The sequence below is a fragment of the Crocodylus porosus genome, unplaced genomic scaffold (genome assembly GCF_001723895.1).
Source record: "Crocodylus porosus isolate Cpor-Errol unplaced genomic scaffold, CroPor_comp1, whole genome shotgun sequence".
In the NCBI taxonomy this organism is placed as follows: Eukaryota; Metazoa; Chordata; order Crocodylia; family Crocodylidae; genus Crocodylus; species Crocodylus porosus.
This window is the reverse complement of record NW_017728950.1, coordinates 72,838,937-72,862,251: the sequence shown is the minus strand read 5'-3', so window position 1 is coordinate 72,862,251 and position 23,315 is coordinate 72,838,937. Positions and strand designations below refer to the sequence as shown.

The following is a 23,315-nucleotide window of genomic DNA, read 5'->3' as shown; positions in this document are numbered from 1 at the left end:
CTCTTCTCTCCCTGCCTCCCTCTGCATAGCCTAATTATTACTTATTAGTCAACCCTCCCTCTCCTCTCCTCCTCCTCATTCATTTCTCCCTCCTGCCTTCCTGCTTTGCTGCTTTCTGGTTCCTGCTGGAGCACCACAGGGCTTCCCTTCCCTCTGGGAACTTGCCCAGCCCCAGGCTAAGCAATAACCGGCAAGCTAGAACTGCTTATCACTGAGCTGATGGGTTAAACTGTTCACATCCCTACATCTGACATTTTATTATCCTAGAGAAACACAATTCTTTCAAGTAAGGACAATGGTGAGCTTCTCTAATTATGTTTTTTTTAGATGCACATCGCAGTGTAGGTTATCTTGGCTTATATACTGTTCTTTAAGGAGAATTTCATACACTTTTTCTCCTCCTTTATTAGTGCCAAACTCTGATCAGAACGTGAAAAGCCACTTACTTGGGCAAGCTGAAGAGGAGCAACAGAAGCTGTGAATAAGGAAGCTCGTCATGCGATTCAGATGCCTACTAACAAATGCAGAGCCAAGGCAGTTGAGAAGGCTTGACTGCTGTCTCCTCACAACTTTAAGAAGAACCCCAAATAAAGCAGATAACTGTTGTGAAGTCTTAGTCCTTTGTTGGTTAAAACAATACCTTCTCTCTGTCCTGAGGTTTGTTTTTCATGCAGTTTTGATCTCTGTAACAAAACCAGCTCTCTCTTTCTGGTTAAAAATCGAAATGAGCTAGCAGTAGTTGTAGTAATGTTTTGAAACAATCAACCAAATCGTACACTCATACCACAGCAACACTGTTTAAACCTCTCTCCCTGCCCCCATCCTTACCTAAATCACTCTCAGGCTTGCTGTACTATGGATGAGGTAGTGTAAGGACAGAAAAACTAGCTTTAAATGAGTTAGTTCATGTACTTGGAAGTAGCTTAGCCCTAGCAGCACAGAGCTTGATACCAGCTAATTCACGCTGCCAAGAAGGAGAGGGGTCTTCTAGCCTGCGCTGCTCTCCATGATGTGATGGTAGTCTGCTTCCAGTATCAGAGCCAGCTTGGTTGGGTCTCTCTCATGACACTGCAGTATAGATATGCTACAGTTACATCTTGAATCCATACTTGTCCTTCAATGTTTATCTATAATACTTTTCTCTTGTACCTAATATTATCTGCCTGTTTACAGAATCTTCACCAAAGCTAGAAGACTTGGCCTGACCCCGCAAACTTTTTCTTGGCTTTTTTTAAATCCTTTTATGAGATCTGTTCTCCATACACAAAACTGGTACTTCCCATGGAAAGTCACTTAAGAGTAGTGCTGGAATCACATTAGCTAGGCAATAAGGATGAAGTGGCATTGGCCTATACAGTTCATTTTAGCAGAAGGATTTGTTTTCTGTCAGATTTGTAGGCTTCTAAAGCTACTTATCACCTTTGAGGGAGGGTCTGAACAGTTGTGCCATGTATACCCTTCACTTCACCCATGTAGTATTCCCTGCTGCAGAGACTAGCAAGTCGCAGGTTTTACTTAGAACAAAACTTGCCAAGCATCTTCTTTGCAGAGTAATTAAGGCCATTGTGCAGTTAGAAGGCACGATTATAAAAAGCCCCACAAGTGACCCTTACATATAGTGTGAAGTGCTGCTTTATGCGCAACCTGCCTTATTGCCACTAAGTTTTAATAGTTTTTATTACAAGTTGTTGAATGTGCTCATTGTGATAAAACATACAATACCTCTTAATACAGGTAATACTTATGGGAGCCCTAGACCCTAGTTGTTACAAGAAGACCTGTTAGAAAGTAGTTTAAATTGGAAAAGGTCCACAGCACTCTGATCTCTTGTCACAGAGCATTATTCATACCTTATCTGCGCTCCTCTGTTCTGTGCCATGTTTCACTTGCGCGCTTCACTAACAGCAGGGAGCCGAAAGGGCTTTGGCTCTTGGTATATATGGTTGCCTGAAGAAGCCTGTAGCTTAGCATTTTGCAATCCAAAAAGAAAAGCATTTTAAACCAACCTGTGTCTGCTAAGTCTAAGCATTTGTATCCGTTTGTGTCTGTACACTTTATTTCAATGAAGAAAGGGTAGTGGGCATGACTTAACTGTGCAATCATTTGTACAATAGAAGAAAATTATACTTTGAAGCAAGGGAAAACCGATTCATAATTGTATTTTAATGCACTTTAGTTCCTTACCAGTGATGTACTGCATGTCTTCTTTTTTAGCAATGCCGTATCACAGTGCCAGGAGTAGAGCTACTAGACTAATTAGAGAGCTCTAGTGTATGACTTGAAGGTTTTTATTTTACAATTAAAAGGTAATTGTCCATCCGGTAAATGATGTGGCACTCGGTTAAGATTGAGTAAGCCTGGCCTGTTATATGAACCACAAATGCACACTTGACAAGTTTCTTGAAGTGTTCTAAGAAAGGAACTATTCTCCTCTAGCCTTCACTACACAATACGTTGTAATACAGACAGGGAGCAGTATTACACTCCAGAAAAAATTCCTCTCAGTGTATTGAATCAAGTAGCAGGACTACTTTGTCAGAATTAGAGAAGAAGGAGGAACACAGACTTAAGCATGGATTGATAAAGTTAGGATGTAATTAATGCCTTTTGTTTTATTAAAGAAGTTGTTATGGTCTTACCACTTCAATCATTTTGGACTGTTGTAAGCCGCACTGCTTACACAGCTTAAAAAATCAACGTTAATGATGATTCACTGAACCACAACCTGTTAGGTAAGGGTCTAGTCATCTAATCTAGTTTTTTTCATATTATAGGAATAGAGTTCTAGTCTACTTTCATATTTATTTTCATGCAGGTACGCAAGTCAACTGCAGCTGTAATAACTGCACATTATGCAAAATGTAAAACAGTTTTGGAAACTAACCTCTACATAAAATTTTACTTATTGGGTGCATCTACACATTTATTAATGCACTTTTTCTTAAATTCATTACCTCCATTGTGAGGTACTAGAAAAGGTGCATTAGTCTATTTTAATATGCATTAGCAAAAGTGCATTTTTGTGATGCTTTAATGCACATTAAAATAGGCTAATGCACATTAAAGCACATGTGTAGATGTGCCCAGTGAGCATTACAGTCTAACCAAGTAGAAGGTACTGTACAAAGAATGATCTCAAGTTGAACAGATGGGCCTTGACTTTGATGTGGCTGGTAAAACCTGGAATTAAAGAAACGTATATACTGTTTCAGTTGTCTTGTAAAACTAGTCTGTCTCGGCTATAGGAATAAGCCCAAATATAATGAAGTCAATTAAGGGTTGTCATATGTAACTATTTTTCAAGGGCAGGAATCCTGTGATTTTAAGTAGCTTTGTATGTTGCCTAAAACATTCATTTGTATTTGCTCAGATGGGGAAGAGTCTTCTGAGCCATTATGAACTTGGGAAAAGTTGTGTTTAGTCTTTGTTAAAAATACATTTGTGCTTTTTTCTAATTGAAGCCTGAATGATTTTAGATAAACCTTTTAAAATAAAAACGAAATCCTTCTCACGTGCATTCACTTACTTCGAACAGTCAGCCCAGCAAATTGTTTCCTGTGTTGGCCTGGGGGTGGGGGCAGGAGGCAGTTCCATTTATGTACACTTCTGCTTTATCTGTTCCATAAATCACAGGTGTCAAACATCTGATTTGGCCTGTGGAGCCTCTCTGTCCAGTCATCGGAAGTTGGGGGTGTGCCTGCTTCAGAGGCCCTTTGTCCTGGTGGCCATGACTGTTGGCAGTGAGTTCAGCTCGCCACTGTCATGTTTGGACTGTTGCTGTGCACCCAGATCTCCTGCAGACCCATTGCCACTGCTTTGGTGGCTGAAGCGGCCACCCCATGTCCTAGGCCCTAAGTGAATTTGACACCCCTTCCATAAATGATACTGTACTGAAATCAGTAACTTCTCAACACATTACCTACTGGCCAGCTTTGTGGTTTCCTTTACAAGGGTGAGCTCTCTCTGTTTAAACGATGTTATTAGGACAAGAAGGGAAGTTGTTGGATAGGGCTGACTCCAAAGCAATGTTTTAAAGGAATATGTTGCTTTTGATCAAAAGAGTCTTTTGAAGTGACTTTTTGTTTCTGAGTTCAAAATTAGAACAAAATGATAAAGGAAAAGCTTTTGCCCGAGTCCCTCTCTGCCTGGAGATTTCATTCTGCTGGATGTTTCAGCTTTCTTCTTGCACGCTAGCTCTCGACAATGAAGTAGGTAAATGTGCAGGTAGACTAGGAAGTGCCCACCTTGCTCAACATACTAGCATTGTTTAACTTGCTGAGGGCTCTGTAATTTGATCATAGACTTTAAGACTAAGGATGGCCACCTAGGAATGGCTGAATACAGAAATTATTTTCTGTTTATAAAGCCTATCTTTTGTTTTGTGCAAAAAGTAAGAAATAGTGTAAGTAGATTCACTGTATCTCTTAGTATATTCTTTATTACTTTTAGCACACAGGATAAATGAGGTAGCTTACCTCTGAATGAAGCCAGGTTAAATTACCACAGCTTAGTTCAGGAGCAGGCAATTATTTTGGGTGGAGGGCCACTTACTGAGTTTTGGCAAGCCATTGAGTGCTACATGACAGGCTGCCAGGGGCAGATAAATATAAATTTTCTAAATTTTTTAGGGGCCCTACGGGCTGGATAGAATGGCCTGGCGGGCTGCATTTTGCCCACCCCTGGTTAGCTTCACCTGCCACAGGGTGGGAGTGGACACAGCAGTTACAACAGAGAAGCTGAAGACTGTTTATAGGTGGCAACCCCCTGGTAAAGAGTTTTTAACTTTGCAAGAACTGCACGCTGCCTAATTTTTTCCAATTTACAGCTAGATCTGGGTGTGACACAAATATTGCTGGCTTTGTTACTGGATATTGCTCTGGCTCTGAATTATATACATCCATGTACATCCTGCAGTATTCAATACACCTAGGAGACACTTGATTTGCCTTGGAGGAATGTGTATGAATACAATGAAGGGCCAAGTTTCTCACTGAAAACACTCAAGAATCAGGATGGGCAAGTGCACCACCAGCTGTGTTAGCACAAGTTAGTTTTTCAAAGGGGCTCAGTTCCTATACAGGCTTATGTTTGCTCCCAGGCATTTTTTGCTAAAAATATGGTCATAAAGGAAATGCTAAATTTGAGCAGCACAGAAAGGAGCTGAACTCTTCAAAAAAAAGGCTACTCCTGTATTTATCAGGAAAAAAGATGGCCTCTAAATCTCTCTCAGTATACCCTAAGTACTTATATGCTAGAAATAACACTTAGGCAAAGTCAGATAGTTTAAGCTAAATCTGGGCAAGAAAAATTCTTTAAAGAAAGTTCAAATTATGACATTTTAAATTCAAGGAGTTTGTTTGCGAGTATCAACAGTCTGCAGTCTCCTATAGGTGCCACCGGGCTTAAAACAGTAAGTTACAAACCATGCAATTATTCTATCAAAAAGGTTTAATATCTGTCCAAAATGTGATTAATATTTAGATGACTTCCAGATAATTCAGGATGGCATAATCCAATTCCCCTCATGCTCCACTGCCTTCCCACTGAAAATGAATTCAGATTTTTTGCTCAGATCTTCATGGCTTTTAGGGGACAAGACCCAGCCTCTGTTACCATGACTCAGTATGACAGTTTGCCTCTCAGAAAAAGTGGATTTATTAAACAGAAGGGTGAAACTTGTCAGAACAGAACAAAATCAGACCATGCACCTTACTACGTTCAGGACAAATTTCATGGTTCATATGCAGCATAGTTTGAAGTGTGTGTCCCCCCCCCCCAAACTTACTGCTCATTCGAGGGAAAGGAAGAATATCCACGGAGCAATCAGCTGTGATTAGAATTAAGTGGTGGAACTATGTAAGGTATTTGGATGTTCAAATAGTGAGAGTGGAAGTGATCAGTGACCAGTTAGAGATGAGTTTTTGCACCCAGAGATCTAATTTTCTGAAGAAGATCCTTGAGATTTTTCTTCTCTACTTTTTCTTCAACCCTAGCTTAAACTGGAGCTCACATACACTTCTTTTCCAATTTACAGAGGCACAGTTATGGTTTTGAAGTTGACATTCCACTTAATTTGTCTTTAAAATTAGTATCTTTTTAGTAATCCTTTCCAAAGCATTAACAAAACAGGATCAATAAAGCAATTAAAAAAGATAAGATTTTCCCCTCATGGGACCCAACTTCAGGACTTGTGGCACTTTTGAAATGACATCACCACCACCCAAAACAGCATGTTTTTTTTAACAGGACTAGTGCCACTTTAAAATAGGAAATGAAGGTATGTGAATCAGGTGACCTCCAGCCCCTCAGAACAGCATGTGGTTATCCCCAGGAAGTGACTGTAAAAATTGGACCGTCTTATTCCTGAAGTTTGCTGTATGTGTACTCTGACTTGTATGAATCCTTCCAGCCCTCATCCCTAGGAACCTCAAGTGGTGAGGAGACTTTTTCTGGGCCAGCTGAGGAAAGAAAATCAGAATCCTTGCTAAGGGTTATCCCTCTACTTGTGGGCAGGCAGTTTTCTCATGGGTTTGAGGAAGGGCTCTGAAGTTCATTGTCTGGACAGAAATGTGGTGGCTTAAGTTTGCTCTTCAGTGTGAATGATATAAAAACCCTTGACCCTTTCTTTCCGGAGGAACTATTCTGTCCTGGGAAGGGAAACTGTTCTCTTCACCCTTCTTGGATTAGAATAAAGACTGAGCTTTGGGGATTTGCTGTGGGCTGCTGCTAGTCCTTTTATTAACGATGGAAGAATTCCTCCCTGCCCCTAGCAATTTGGCTTCAGTCATCCCTTCCTCTCATCCAGACAGGCACCTAGTGGTAGGCTGGACTGCAAAATTCTTTTTTTCCCCACTATGTGGCAAACGCTAGCACAAATGATGCTTTCACAGAGGTTCCCGGTTTCCTGATAAACCAGAAATGGAAACAGATCAGGAAAAGTAATTTCCTGAAGGTAAGGTGATCTGGGGTTCCTAATGCCTGGTTACAGTGAGGAGACAGTTCCTGCTTCCTCAGCCTGTTAAACTTTCATAGAATAGGTGATGGGGTCCTAGGAGCAGTGTAGGAACCAGATGAAGACAGTAGGTGGCTGACAATACTGCTCAAGGAAGTGGAAATCAAAAAGGAAGGAAGACTTGTACTGACCCAGTTATTCCTAAATGAGCAGCTTTAGAAAGTTGAGGACTATTTATAATACGCACTCCTGGCATCTTGTTTTCCTGTGGTATAATTCCTGGCCATTCACAGCTACAACATCACTTTTAATGCTACGTACAAGGGACAGTCCTTTCTAGAGATGAAGGAAAACTTTTACTTGTGTTAATGAGTTAATATGTCTGTCAAAAAATAAAGTGTTCTTTATACAGATTCATGTCATGTGTGTTAACTATGTTGTAATTCCAGAAACTTTACCTTGTAGAGTTTTACATATTGGGCAGCTCCCAAGAATGAGCTAAAGGTGTCTGCAAAGATTGGCAGAGGGATCTATAATGGTAACAACTTAGCTGTAAGAGTGACCTGGATCTTTTGGCAAGCTGAGCCCATTCAAACGCAGCTTATTTTAATATGACCAAATTCAAACGTATATATCCAGGAACGAAGCACCCAGACTATGTCTAGAGAATTGTGGACTTTATTCTGGAAAGCAGCTGGTCTGCAAAGGATTTAAGGGTCATACTGGACATTCAATTGATGTGAGCTCCTAGTACAATACCACAGCGAAACAGGCTAATAATGTACAAGCAGGGAGTAAGGAGTAGGAAGGTGATTTTACTTTTCTGTATGTGTGGTGAGACTACTGTTGAAATAATATGTTCAGTTCTGATGCCTGTGGTTTAAAAAGGACACTGAAAAATTTGAGAGGGTGCAGAAAAGAGCAGTAAATAAATAAAACAGAACTGAGAACTGGACAAAGTGTCTTTCAGTGAGATACACAGAGCTATTTCTGTTTAGCTTATCAAAAAGAAGGCTGAAGGATGATTGGATTTGATGACAGTGTAGAAATACTTCCACGAGCAGTATATTCTAGGTACTCCCAAGTTTAATTCAGAAAAGAAAACTAACAAAAACCAATGTAAGGAAACTAAAATCAGAGAGTTCAATATTAAAAAAAAGAGGCAGTTTTAATGGTGGGGTCATTAACCACTGGAACAAAACTACCAAAGGCCCTCTCTCAATGCTTTTCAATGAAGACCATATGCCTTTCTGAAAGATGTTTTTAAATCAAAATGTGTTGGGCTTAGTACAGAGGGAACTGCATGAAATGTGATGGCCCAATATGCAGGTCAGTGCAGATGATCTGTGCAAGCAGAATACCGAGAACAACTGGCTGTCAGCAGTACTGCAGAGAAGGACTGGAGATGTCAGAGCGGTGGAGCAGAATGAAAAAAGGATTCCTGCTTCTCTGCTCAGCACTGGTAAAGCCTCAACTGGAATAAAGTGTACTGTGTCTAATTTTGAGCACCACACTTCAAAAAAGATGTAGCCAAACTGGAAAGAGCCCAGTTTAAAGCAACAAAAATGATTAAAGGTTTAAGTAAACATGATCTGTGAGAAAAGACTCAAAGAACTGGATTTGTTTAGTCCAGTGATTCTCAACTAGCATGCCAAGGCACCCTGAGGTGCTGCAGTATCTCTTAAGAAATGCTGTGGGATGCCATGTCATATTAGCACTGTTAGGTTTGCTAACACCTACACGAGCCATGAGATAAGCTTGGAGATTTCAAACAGGAATCCATAATGTCAGAAATATTCTGACCTGACGTGGGCTTTCTGAGTTCTCTGCAACAGAAGAATTGCTTTGTTATTTTTTTCATATGTGAAAAAAATGAGTGAAAAATGAAGAGCTGGCATTTTCTGATAGGTGCCTTGCATCCGAAAAGGTTGAGAACTGAAGATAACAACTAAGCATGCATTTTCAGGTCATTAAAAAGGATGATGTGAAGAGAAAAATAAATTGCTCTCTATGTCCAATGAAACCAGAAATAACAGTTTTCAATTGCCACAAGGGAGATTTAGGGTAGATACTAGAAAAAAAACAAAACAACCCTTTAAGTCTCACAATAGTTAAGCACAGGAACAGGTTACATAATGCGGTTGAGCAATTTCCTTCACTGGTGGTTTTCATGAATAGAACGGATATGTCCAAAATGGTTTAGGAATAAGCTGGATCCTGCTTTGGGGCAGTGGACTAGATTGGGGCTAGCTAACCTGAGGCACATGTGCCGTAAGTGACCTAGGCAGCCTTTGTGTTTGGCATGTGGCAGACCTGGGGGGAATGGGCACCAGAACAGTAGATAAGGCAGAGAGAAGCAAATCAGGCAAGGAGCAAAAGGACAGGAGGCAGAAAGCAGAGCAGCCTATCAGGCAAGAGAAGGCTATGGGAGCAGTACTTGGGCAGGGTGTAGGGGTAATTTGTGGCACACCTGCCAAAAATGCTAATTTCTAGTGAACCAGATGACTTCTCCAGGTTCTATTCCCCAATTCTCTAGCCTTAAATATTATTAAAAACATCTTTAAGTTTGCAAGGCAGATAACCATTAAAGGTATCATGTTTTTCCTTGTAAACTGATCAGATTTAACAGTGATGTAGACAAAAACATGGAACTCAGTAACACCATTTTCTTTGAGTCTTTGTTCAGATCAGAATTTCACTAACTCAGCTGTACCTATTAGCAAGTGGTTCTACTGTATTATCTTTATTCAGCCATGGGTGGTGTTAAACCCTTACAAACATCATTTCCAGCCAGAGCTCATTGATAAAAGTGATTTATGATTAAATCTGTAATAAAACCAAATAAGATACAATCTTCTTCAACAACGCAGTTGATTAAAATCAACCTCATGCTTAGAAGGTATACAAACCACTTTAAAACAGCAGTTGTCATTCAGGTCATGTAAGGAAGTCAGGTAGAGATATTCTATACAACTGTACTTGTATCCAAGAGATCCGTTTCATTTTGGATATGGTATAAAATATTCCACCTCAGAGAAGGTATCTGATATACAGATTTCAGTTCAGGTATCCAAATCATCTCTTGTTGTTCAAACAAGCTTCACAACTGGAAAGTATTTGTGAGGAGAGAAGTCAAATTCTGGAGGAACCTGGAAAGCAAAAGTTCTCAGAGATTACTCTGACAAATATTTCAGCACCTGAGATAAACATTATGATTTTATGGTTCAAGCAGGGGGTGTCAGAAAAGATACTATTCTCTAAAGAGAATACTCATTTGCTTACTTTAGTTCAACTCTGAAATAGCAAAGAAAAAAACACAAAGAGAAAATCCCTTATGAAAAAAAAAAAAAATCACATTTTTTTTAAGATCATATAAAAATATTTCAGCCGAGTTGTGGAAAGTCTCTGGAAGACTATTCAGCACTAGTTTTGGCCACAAAAGGACACTACAGTCTCAGAAGCTATTACCGTATTTACTTGATTCCAAGACAAGGCCCCCCCCCCACCTGGTCAGTATTTAGCATTGGGAGGGCAGGGAAGGGAAGTATCAGACAGTACTGCCACCTGGTGGACTGGAAGCACAGCTTGGCTCCCTGCAGGCAGCTGTGCCTGAGGGATCTGTGACTAGGAGCCTCTGTGGCCGCCTCTTCCCTCCTCCCCCTTCCAACAAGCCACATACTGCTGCTGCGGCAGCTGCCTCCATAACAGCTGCTTACCTTGCAGGTAGGCATGGCTGTGTAGCTTGAGACAGGACACAACTTCAGGGCCAGGAGGGGGCAAAGCGGTAGTAGATGGGGGTCCGTGCTTAGACAGGGAGGAGCAGGGTGGGAACAGCATGTTGCAGGCTGTATCTGGGGGTGTCATGGTATGGGGACAACATGGGAACCCCAAGGAACAGGGAGGATTAAGCAGGAAACAGAAGAGCCTGGGAGGGAGGAACATACCTGCAGCGACTGTCCCTGGCTAAACCTGGTACCCCATGCTGTTTCATTAGATCGATCAGCTATAAAGGGCTTTCCTTTCCTTCCTTTCTCCATGCTCTCAATGCCCATCCATTATCATCCCAACATACTTGCTCTTTCTCCCACCATTAATCTCCCTTCTACAGTCTACCCCTACAAGTTTGTGCTCTCCCTTGCATCCTAGCCAGAGCTCTCCAGTCCATTTCCCTCCAAACATATTTAAGGGAGAAGAGTTTTCATACTGCCTACTAAAAAGAGACTTGCAGAAATGCAGCTGCTAACTGTAATGCTGAATTAAAGGCAATACATTCAATTGACCAGTGATTTTCTTACTTTAGAATCCTTCTTGTGACCTCCTGCTAGCAGCTTCATCACCACAATATTGGGTTTGGCAACTTTTAGAATTCGGTTGACCTAAACAGAAATTTGTGGTCAGTATTTTAAAGATGCTCATCAAAATGCTTACATAACATAATACTATTTTGAACTCTTGCAAGAATACCGAACCCATTTTTAAAGAGTTGAAAGCACTCCATACAGCATCCAGAACTCCTATTTCCAAATGCATCCACTAAATTCAAACAGTTTGATAAGGAGGTCACCAGTAGACTGTTTAGTTTAAATACTCAGGCACTCTATCACATATTGTTAGACAATTTAGCGATCCATTTATGAAATTACATATCTTCTCATTAAAATAAAAATATAAACCCAGTAATTTACTCTGAATAATATCTTCTACTTATGGTTTCATACATTTCAGTTTATCTTACCTCATGATCTGGGTTAGGAATATTCTCCAGTATCATTTTAGCTTGCTGGAAGTGTTTGCTAGCTGCCATGTAGAGATCTGAAGATTGAGGAGGGGGACTGTATTTATTTAGGTCAGACATTTCCTAAATATTAAAAAAATATTATTGAACTACTTGAACAGAAAATAAACATGTCTACATTTTTCAATAATCCAAAGGGATTGCATTGTTATTTGTTGCAGTGGTATAATAAAGTAGGCAGCAAAATAGTATGGGGTGGGAGAGTTGGCGGTGGGGGGGAGAGAAGAGAGGATAGGACAGAGAAGAAAGGGCAGGAGTAAAAGCCACCAGCTGCCATTGCAGGGGGCACAAAAATAGCTGGTGCTGCCAGTGGGAATGCAGCTGCCAGCATTGCCCTGTTATGCCTCTGAATAAGAGCAATAAAGAAGCTCGTCACTAAGAACAGGCTTGTGTACAGCATATGCCAGAGCAGGATATATTGCTAAAAAATAAATCACAAAGTTACGTAAAAATAGGCTACAGCCTCAACAACAGGGAGACAGCAGGCGAGGCTTGATCTGCATTATGACTGTTCAGTTAGCACTTGAAAATGGTTTCACATCTCTCACTTCCCTTACTGCAACAATGATAACACTTTTCCTATATGTATATCTAGCTGAGTGGTTTGCCAAATTTGATATAGTATTCACACACACACATGCATATAACAAAATAGCAACAGTAACAGAACTTGGCTTAAAACCTGAGAGTCCAATTTCAGGGAAGTTCAAAGCAATATATTTTCCTGATAATAGTTGTAATACTTCCTATCGGTAACAAATCTCAAGTCATGCTGCACTTTGTTTTAAAACTGGTTTTTATTTTGTAGGCTAACACTAACCAAACACAAAGCAGTTAAAACAAGATGGACAAACAGTGATTTTCTTCATAAAAAAAAATCATTAATGTGATTTAAATTAATCTGAAATGATAACATATTGAAGTTTAGCTTTGTTATAATCTTTAATAATTTCATTAAAAAATTTGAACAGTGAAGTATTACTGTTCTGGTTTTAAAGAGTCAGACCACTGAAGTAATGGAAGTTATTGCAAAGCACCAAAAAGAGTTTAACAGTTAAACTAACTTTTGACAGCAATTGGCACTTCTGCAGGTGCAGAGAGAATATTCATATCTGTTCAGGTCAGCATTGGAATTCACTATGGCTGTGCACACACATTCACGTGATCTGGAAGAATTCTCCTAGGTTTATTTTCCTGGTAGAAAAAATTATCTGGAGACCCCTAAACACATTCAAATGCTGAGCAACTTGGAAAGCAGACAGCTTGCAGCACTGATGCTACACAACCAGGAGGCTCCTGCGCATACATCTCGGCATGCTCTGCTGGCTCTCTCAATCCGCTTGGAGACAGACGGCAGCAGTACACAGGGCAGCCCTAACTGGCTGAGCCAAACTGCTCAGGGTCAGCTTCCGTCTCCCTGCAGCATAGCGCGGGGATTGTGAAGGGCGTTAGTTAGGCTCCAGACTTAGCTGGAGTAGTAGAGTCTAGCCCAAGTGGCTCAGTCTGTCATGGGGGACGGGATGGAGGGAGGAAATCAAAGCACCCTGGAATGTTGCAGGACCGTGCTGCAGCTTCTCACGGAAGGGAAAACATACATTCAACTCTCCCACGAGAAACTGCTCCCAGAAACTTTCTTGGGAGCAATATAACCCTGGTTATTCCTAAAGTGGTAATTTTTGCTGTGGGAGAAAAAACCTGAGCATCTATATACTTGTAGCCAGTACAGGGAGAGAAGTGACTTTCCCAGTAGAAACAATGTCTGTATGTGGCCTATGAATGAACCTTCAAAGTAAGAAATCAGCTGGGAGTTTGGGGGTGGGGTAGGGGTGGAAATCAGGAATCCTGTTATACTTTCCCACTATCATTATTCACAGAGTCAACTCATTCTAAAATTTTGAATATGGTGACTAGAAATAATCAGCTTAAATGTATTAACATTAACTAATACTCTAAGTAAACAGTGGTAAATGAAAAGAATTTGTCTCCAAACACAACCAAGTAAATCAAAACTGAAAATGTTTTTGTGCATTCAATTGAATTGTAATTCCCATTGAAATGCAACTTAACACAAATCACAGAAAAAACAACTGACTATAGAAGAAATGCATCATTCACTACTTTTTAAACTGAAAACAATATATATATAAATAATCTGAACAAATCAATGTTGAGTTAAGTATGCAGTTGCTTAAACATAGGTAGTTACAGTGCACCCTCCTGGTTATTAAAAAGAACCAAACTATACCAGCCAAGGAAATACAGTCTAATTCTATGAAAATACTGAAAAGTACAAATACACAAGGTTAAAAAACATAAGAATTCAGATGATGGTCTCCTATTTGCCAATTTAAATTACTATTCAAATAAGAAATTTAAAAATCACTTTGATTAATTTAAAACACCCTGATTTAAAAAGCATGAATTTACTATTAAATACATTGAGTAGTATCAGCATGTCTTATGAAATCATTCACTGGACACCCATACATAATTAGTGTGTCTGATTTTACAAGCTGTGTACCAAACAAACTGAAGGAAAGCGTATTTTGTGGTTCTTATCTGGAAATAAACTTCACCTTGAATTGCAAATAGTGGACTGGTGGTGGTGTGATGACACTGTTGAAAGGGGCAAACCTGTGTTCATATCGAACTTGTTCACTATCCAGTTCAAACTTGGGTTTCCTTACTTTGCCATCCATGTCAAAAGCTATCATAGTCTAAAGGACAGGAAAGAAGGGACAAGACCACAAAGAAAACATTAGGATCCTATTAGCACACATTAGCATTAGCATCGGCACACAATCACAATACTGAGCACAGGAATAGGTAAAAAACAAAACAAAACAAAAAACCCAATTCTGGAACACTTTTCCACCTGTCTGATAAAACGATGTAAAAAAGCTATTTGCCTCTCCTTCAATTCTACTCCTGTCTATCTCTATAAACACTTTTCAGCAAACCAAATTGCAGTTACTAGTCCAAACTAATGGATGAAAAGGTAAGTCTTTTTTTTTTTTTTTTTTTTTTTTACAGCATAACAAGAAGAAGATTGAATATTGCAGGAAAGAGCTTATCCAGATATTAAACCACATATACAGAACCTCTTTATGATGGGTTTGGTAATGTTTCGTATGTATTTGTCACAAGACTGAGCTTGGAGAAGACAGGCAGCAAAATATGGATTTTCATTTACTCACTTTATTATATTTCAGTTAGCATATTGGTATATGAAATGGTTTGGACAATAGTAAGAGGAGACCACATTAAATACAAACTACAGTGCCTAAGCAATTGGCTTCAGCACAGATTATTCAGCTTTACTAGAATTTACTTGAAGATTTTAGACAACTTTTTTCTGTATCTGATTAAAAAAACTATTTTACTTAAGAAATGTCTTCGGAAGACTTTACAAGCCATGAAACCAGCCTTCTTGGTTCTCAGATCCTGCAAGACCTCAGATAGAAATGGATACAGAGTAAAGGAAATGCATCCATTTTAATATTTAATACAGTCTTAAAAAAAAAAACAAAACCACCCAATGTTCTTCATCCACTCAATAAATTACCTTATACATCCCAGCACACATATTCTGATATGCTTGGCTCATGGTGATCTCTCTACTCAGAGGGCGAACTGTAAATTCCACAGAAAAAGATTGTTCTCTCAAAATTAGTACATAGAATTCAGACAGAAATGTAAAATAACTTGTTCATTAGAAAGCATAAGCCTGTTGTTGATCACATGAGTACATCACAGATTCCAGTATGATCCTGCCACTGTTATGGTTCCACAATCCTGTGGTCATTCAAGTGAACTAAAACCCTTTTAACTTTGACCCTGGATGAAGCAAGGTGAAAGTTGGAGTGGTTCTGTTACACTTGCGTCCCTGCCAAAGGACAGTGATACGATTGTTACATCTGTATATACTTTGAGAGAACCAGGATGGCAAAGCCCAAGAATATCTGGATATATGCTGGTAATCCAGGAGTCAGTGAAGGTGGTAACTATGATGACGACCAAAGAGGCCAATAAAATGTTGGGCCTCATTAAGAAGGGAATAGAGAACAAAACAGGGAACATCATCCTGCTATTATACAAACTCACATCTTGAATACTGCATGCAGTTCTGGTCCCCACATCTCCAAAAGGATATAGTAGATAGAATTAGAAAAAGTACAGAGAAGGGCAACCAAAATGATCAGGGGCCTAGAACAGTTCTTATATCTCAGCAGATTAAGGAGGATAGGACTCTTCAATTTGGAAAGAAGGCTGAAAGGGGATATGATAGAGACCAATAAATCATAAAGGGGTCTGAATCAAGCAAACAGAGAACAGTTGTTCACCAAGGCCCAGAATACTTGAACTACAGGCATGCACTGAAATTACTAGGTGGCAGGATTAAAAGTAACAAAAGAAAATACTTTTTAATGCAATGCATAGTTAACTTGTGGAATTTACTGCTACAGGAGCTGATGGAGGCAGATAGCATAGCTAGGTTTAAAAAAAAGGACTAGGTAAATTAATGGATGATAGCTCTATTAATAGCTGTTGAACGGAACAGTTGGAGATGTTTCCTCCGGCATTTCTAAACCTATAAAAGTAGATAGCAGGGAGGGTAATGAATAGGGGATAGATCACTCGAGATGCATCCATCCAATTCAATCCTCTCTTTTTATAGCATCCACTTCTGCCACAGTTGGAAACAGGATACTGGGCTAGATGATCTGACCCAATATTGGCACTTATATTCTTATGATGATAATAAAGCTTGCTCTTTCTAGTTCCTTTCTTTCTATCAAATGGGAGATTGACAGAAATTGATCCTAATGCATCACTTCTGGTCTGCTGATTTCCACTTCCACACACTTTTTAGTTTACCAGTCAGAAATAACACAATGAATGGATAGTATCGGTGGACCTTTCCATTTATAAAAATTCAATGAATCCACTTGTGTTATTTTTGATAGAAACAGCCATAGGCCTCTGCAAAACAGCAGTCCCACTACCTTCAAGTGGGATAATTTGTGATCTTAAAGCCAGATTTGTGCTTAAATACTTTGCTTAACTGGATCCATACTTACTTAGGAACATTAAGCATACTGAATTGACGGTATGCTTTCTGTATCAAAACACACTCAGGTAAAAGATAGCTTTCTCAAAAAATTATACCGAGAGCAACGTTTCTTAAAGCACATGGGATTTCCTCACAGGAATATAGATCAGTCACAGGGCAAATTTTCAAAGCAGTACTGGAAGGAGGATTAATTTTGTTTTCTGAAAACCTGAGTTTTCAAAAATCTGGAAAACACCAGTGTGTGGATACAATCACATTCAAGCAAAACAGTTTTGCTTTAAGTTTTATGCTGAGAGACACTTTTTCCCCCTCTAACAGAGGATAGCAAGGATTAACCTTACATTATTGAGATCAGGAGTCTCTCTTCAAAGTTCATGGAATTATATAGATGCAAAACCAGGATAAGAGAAATCTGAACCACTCTTCAAATCTGTTGTACCTTTTTTCTTTTTCTTTGTTTTCTTACTACTACGTCCTTTCTGCTGCTCTTCCATTATTCTCTCCTCTGCCATTTGGGAGCTGTCAGCACGGCTCAATGTTGACATCAACCAGGCATAGAGAAACTCTGATAGATACCTACAACAGAAGAAATATCACCTGTTATATACTATAAGACCATGCCTAAGCATCACATTCTTATTAAGCACTTCTCCCTAAAGAACTGGTGACTAAACTACAGCTTTCAGTGCAACGAATCTACTTCCAGAGAGAAAAATGGATCGCTGTATTCAATTGATTTCTTGTCTGGGTTTGCTTAAAAATCAAAATCAAACCAAACGCTAGAAAGGGACTTCTATTTTTTGAACTTCTGGCATGGCAGAACACATGATTCTTGGGATCCAGAATAAAAATCAGATGCCAATCAGGTGACTAAATTAACTGCCAGCAGCCTGGCAAACAGAAATTGCATATTACTTGTAGCTGCCACAAGGTGGGAATCTTAAGTCTGATGTATTGCTTTTTCCTTAACTATCAGTGAATTGGTAGAATGCTACAAAAGCAATATTGGAACATTAATTGCCACTATATATCAAAACAAAACACAATTCTCCCCCAAAGGAACTAAATAAAAATGATTTAGAGAGTTCAACCTCTTTAGTGCATTATTAACAAGAGAACTGAAAGTGACCTGCTTACAGTGTATAAAAACTGTCTCAGAAAATACGTGGTACTGACATGGCTCTTTAATCTAAGAGAGGCACAATAATAATAAAGGCCTGGATGTTAAAGCCAGTCAAAATAAAAATGAGATTAACCTGTTTAAAGAGGGTAAAATTAACCATTGGAACAATCTACTGAAAGGAAATTGTGGAGTGCAAGCCATGCTTTCGTCAAAAACAAGGTTGCAGAACAGTACAGAAGTAATTGGGTAAAGTGCAATGGCCTATGTTATACAGAGGGTCGGGGAGACTACTTAACAGCTCCTTTCTAACATGGATGAAAACTAAAAAGCAACTAGTTAATTAGTGACCATGCTGTTTTGCCTCAAATCCCCTAAAGTTAAAACAAACAAAACCAAACAAAAACATAAAAACCTGTAAGGTACCAACATGGAATCATATTTACTGCCCATAACTCCTACTCCTCACAGGTAGCCAAATTCCTGGTAAATTTAACATAAACAGAAACCTTATAAAATTAAGATGTATGGGCAACATTACAGCTTCAGTTTAAGAATAAAATACATATTGTATTTTATAACAGACACTTTTCAACAGACCACTGTTCAACCTTTTTGCCTGGCAAGCTGGACAGGAAGTACCTGGTTTGTTTGTGGGCTGGGCCCTCATGTAGTGCTGGGGCAGATGCGTTGGAGCTTGATCTGGCTGCATGGATGAAAAGGGCTTGGCCTGGCTCCAACCTGGCTGGGCAAGGGGAGGAGTGTGGCTTGGCTCTGATCTGAGCACGGGAATTCGGCAGCAGGGGAGAGTGGCAGTATTAACAGCCACTCTCCCTGACTGCCTAATTTCCTAATCCATAGGGAGCTCTATGGGCGGGATGTGGCCTGCAGCCCAGGAGGTTGTGCACCCCTGCTTTAAAATAATAAAAATGTTGTTATAGTTTAAGATGCAAGTAAAGTGCATTACAGACTATCTAAAATATTTTTGGGGATAACCGCCCCTATTATGAAAAGTAGTTTGAGGTGCAAACACAGCATAAAAATTGTTTTGATTCTGCACAGTGAAATCTTACTTTATTCATAAGAGACAGAAGATACCACTCAATGTATTCAGCAAACAGACAGCCTGCTCAGCCTATCTGAAAGATGACTACATAAAATGACTACAGCCACATTGTAAAAAGACTTTCTATGTCAGATTTTCAAAAACATCCAACTAGATGAGTGCCGCTACAAAAGCAGAGAATAAAATCAGGGGCATATAGATCCCCCCTGAAATATGTTGGCTATCAAAATCAGCATTCTTTTTATGTAGCTTAGAATCTCTCTAGTGAAAGAGGTTATTACAAAAAGCCAAATACAGAACCAAACAGTATTCTTGAATACAGTACGGAACAAATTTGGAAGGCATCAGTTGACTTTATAAGTTTTTCGTCTTTAATTTTATGAATGCTATGATTAAGGTGTGTGAAGTCACCCTGGGATGAGAAAGCACTGTAAAATCCCTGATTTTTATATTTAGAAGCTGGGGTCTGTGGGAGTATTCTTCCAATTACAACAGTATTCTCTTACCAATAGATGTAGTAATACTCGTGCATACTATAGAGTTCCAATTCAAAGCCACTCAGAAGATACTGTATCATGATACGGAGGTTATGATACAGGACCCAGGTGCCCAAGCAGGCTAAATGTTGCCTTTGGGGTTCCTGTTTCAGTAACATGCTATGAAGTGCTGCATCTACTTTCTCTGCCTATGAGAGAAAACAAGAGAAAAGACTTGGTTAAAATAGCACAACGGGAACATTAGAAAGGACTAATTTTTATCATTCATACTTGTCACAAGTAAAGCTCTGACAACATTCTAAATATAAATTTGATCAGTTAGGGAAAATGTAGGAACCTCCGTCTATGAAAGCAATTCACGAAAACCCTGCTGAACCCTGAGCTCTTAAGTTTCCTGGTGAAAACTAACTTATGTACCCAAAAAATGTATGTGTAGAAGCACTGACATCTTGGCTGAGCTAGGTAGTCTAAGTCTAGACCCACACATCTTATCAAAAGCCCTTGGAGCATGACAAACTAGGCATGTCTGCACCAAAGTCCTCCAATAGGCCCAATCCATTAGGCATGTTGACTACATCTAATGGCAACTGGCAGCATTGCGTTCACTGAAAAAGGAAGTGATAGTGGTGTCCAGCTTTTGGATATTAACCAAGCAATGAGATTCATGTGCCCAACAAGTGAAAGACCTCAGTTCTATGCGTTCTCAAAATGAAAGAGGAAACAGGTCTCCCACTTGAGGAAGTGCACTCACCGCTAGAATATTTTGAAAAAACAGGAACCACTACCATCACAATACAGGTAAGCCAATCAGTTACCCCAAAAAAGGAGCTAATGACTTATGTGCCTGAATCTAGGTGTGGGTTTCAGGTCGCAAAAACCAGACTCACACATTCACTTAAGCTAGGACTACAGGGAGATGCCTAACTAACACTTAAGTCTGGGAGAGACTCAGGATTCCAGACAAACCTGCCCCTTCTTGAATTCTGTTGGCCAGCTTAAGCATCCCTTCCTCTCATCATTACAATACTGTTCTTATGGTGTCTTAAGTTTCTCCATTTAAAGCATAAGGGACCTAAGACATTTAAATCAGCTCTGTGAAGTCTATTATTGAATCCAGGCAGAAGCACTCAACATCATTGCACTTGGGCTTCTTTGTGAATCTTACCCTAAATCAATTTGCACAGAAACTACTTTTACAGTAAATCTGGTTAAATAGCACTATTACTCACTGCATGAAGATGCATTTCAGTAGACCATCATCTTTCTGTACTCAACTGCCATGCTTACTGACAGACGATTTAATTTTATTAAAAGTTTTAGAGTTTTTTAATAAGCAAATGCATTAGTCATCAACAACCGTAAAAGAAATATTACAGCTACACAGAACATACAACAGCTTGTATGTTATTTTTTTTCCTATAGTCAGAAATTACTCTGTGCAATTTTTTGGTATCATATAAGGGAATTTAGAAAAGTATTTCTTCAAACTCTAACAAATGGCAAGAGATCGCCTGATCAAAAAGGAGTAAGAGGTCTGGACAGAACTTGAAGCTGACAGAATATGGATGTTTGGTGTTACAGTAATTCACTTCTTCATTTTAGACAGATAAAGTCCAGATTTAAAGTTATTCTGAACCACACTTCCCCAGCCAGCTGTTGAACTCTCATAGACCAACTGCTATAAAACAAGCAGGGAACAAAAAGATGTCTAGTTTAATGTTTAGCAACAAACATTAAAGGCTAATGGTACATGAGAAACCAGGAATAATAGCTTCATTAATTTACGTGAAATCTAACATTAATGTTCTACTATGGAAACAACACATATGGAGGCTGAAGCCTGATGGCCTCCTTACTCGGGTATTACCTCATCTTGCAGCGTGGCAAATTCCTCAAGAATATGACCCAGCTTATCTCGCTGGCGTGCTCTGTTATGTCCATGGATTTGAATCAGACTACAGAATGGCTGCAAGAGTACAAACATTGACAAATATTAAACATAACATTTTTCCATATAGTGTATTATTATTTTCATATTGAGAAAAAGCATCCAAGCAGAGTAGAATGCATGAAAGAACTGTTATTTTCGCATGCCTGCATCTGCTTTCTTAAATGTTAACACTGTGCTCTGTTTAATACATTAAGGGTATGGGCACAAACAAGTTACCATAAAATAAGCTAGGGCATGAACATACCAGCCCGCCAGTTACACTGAAGAAACTGCCTGAATTCACATCTTACCTTGCCATGAAAGTGTGTTAGGTTACCCAACCCCCAGGGCAGGAGCATGCAAACAGACAGTTGCTTGCAAGGTACCTGATGTTCTGTATGTTAACAACCTAACTTACCTTTCAGTAACTTGTAACCATTTTGCAGAGGATGTAAAGGTTTAAGAAACCAAAAACAAAACAAACTTCAGTGTGTATTTGCTTTGCTACATAAAACTACTTTTCCCATGTAAAAATCTGAGTGCTGCAATTTAACAACATATAATACTGGAGTTATAGCAGTTGCTGAACATGAATTAATGTCCTTTGTAAAACAGCTAAACACTTACTCGTACACAGTGAGTCACAAAGGAATCAATGTAGTCCTTCGCCTGGTGGTTATTGTATAGGCAGCATCTGTAAGGAGATATCCAGAAGAGTACATAAAGCGGCATTAGGTCTGGATACTATTATTCAATTGAGAAAGAAGGGTACTGGAAAGAAGTGAGGGGGAGGGGAAAGAATGAAAAAGACAAGAAGGCTAGCAGTGCTAGCCTTTCCAGGTAGGTCAGAACAACAGCAACCATATTTTTTAAGACAAGATACCCATTAGTGGCCTCTTTTTATAAAGCAGCTCAAGGTACAAAAGAGCTGGAGCACCATCTGTTTATTGGGGACAAAATTTATGGACAAACCAGGGTACAGGGGGAACCACTACTATTTTATTTGACTTCTTCATACACAAGGACTACTACATTCTCTGCTTATGAGAAAAACATACAACCAGATGCATATGACTGAATTTGGTTCTTATTTTTAACAGGATGGTATGAAGATGTTCACAGAACTCAGACAGCCCTACTTACTTAGGAGAAAGTACTGGAGGACTGACAAAAGATCTTAATGCATCTTTCACCATATCTTGCATGAGATGTGTCCCAAACACTTTCTTGTTATCCACAAGGAACGTTGTCTGAAAGGAAAGGAAAAGATTTTTTCAGTTTATCATTTTTTAAAAACATACTTCTAAATAAAGTGTTTACTTTACAGGTTAACAACAGGACCTTATTATGGTGGTTATATCATTCCAGGAACTTGATAGATCATTAGACAAAACCGAAATTATTCAATGGTACATTTAAGTAAGACACTGAAAATAGGAAATATTGGAATTCTTTGCATCTGATGCAGCACAGACACTGAGAATTGCTAATAATCAAGGACCTGGCATACAACCAAATTAACCTGTTTACAAGTAACACAGTAGTCCTTTGTTTTTTTTTAAGGATTGCCATACGTTCCAGTCTATGTCAGATGACTGACTAACCAAGTTATTTTGGGAAAAGCAGAAGAGGGTAAACAGTGCTTCAGGATAAGAGAAAATGCAGGCAGAGACAAGAGACCCAGAAAAGAAACGTCTCCTCTGGAGTCTACTCTTATTGGCTACTCTTCTTCTGCCTCCTTACCAATATCTAACCCCCAGTCCACTTCCCTCTCTGGGCACTGAGTTCTTTTTTTCAAATCAGCATTCATAAAATGCATAGGAGATGCTTTCAACCGAGGCATATTAAGAGCTTTATAGCTGGGGAACCTACCTGCCCTGA

The 23,315-nt window shown here is 39.3% G+C and overlaps 2 protein-coding genes across 6 annotated transcripts in view; one reads left to right on the top strand and one right to left on the bottom strand.

Annotated features, from left to right (window-relative positions):
* GOLM1 (golgi membrane protein 1) overlaps window positions 1-2,585 on the top strand; it is a 59,946-nt gene extending 57,361 nt beyond the window's left edge. For all 4 annotated transcript variants that reach the window (XM_019554768.1, XM_019554767.1, XM_019554769.1 and 1 more), the window contains exon 10: window positions 411-2,585. In XM_019554768.1, the coding sequence (XP_019410313.1) occupies window positions 411-481 (71 nt within the window). In that variant the 3' untranslated portion in view covers window positions 482-2,585. The remainder of the gene's footprint in view (window positions 1-410) is intronic.
* Window positions 2,586-9,749: 7,164 nt separating this feature from the next.
* NAA35 (N(alpha)-acetyltransferase 35, NatC auxiliary subunit) overlaps window positions 9,750-23,315 on the bottom strand; it is a 35,532-nt gene continuing 21,966 nt past the window's right edge. For both annotated transcript variants that reach the window (XM_019554764.1, XM_019554765.1), the window contains 10 exons: window positions 22,578-22,684; window positions 22,062-22,128; window positions 21,372-21,470; window positions 19,514-19,692; window positions 17,261-17,397; window positions 15,313-15,380; window positions 14,324-14,464; window positions 11,688-11,810; window positions 11,248-11,328; window positions 9,750-10,101 (listed from right to left, as the gene is read on the bottom strand). In XM_019554764.1, the coding sequence (XP_019410309.1) occupies window positions 10,042-10,101; window positions 11,248-11,328; window positions 11,688-11,810; window positions 14,324-14,464; window positions 15,313-15,380; window positions 17,261-17,397; window positions 19,514-19,692; window positions 21,372-21,470; window positions 22,062-22,128; window positions 22,578-22,684 (1,062 nt within the window). In that variant the 3' untranslated portion in view covers window positions 9,750-10,041. The remainder of the gene's footprint in view (window positions 10,102-11,247; window positions 11,329-11,687; window positions 11,811-14,323; window positions 14,465-15,312; window positions 15,381-17,260; window positions 17,398-19,513; window positions 19,693-21,371; window positions 21,471-22,061; window positions 22,129-22,577; window positions 22,685-23,315) is intronic.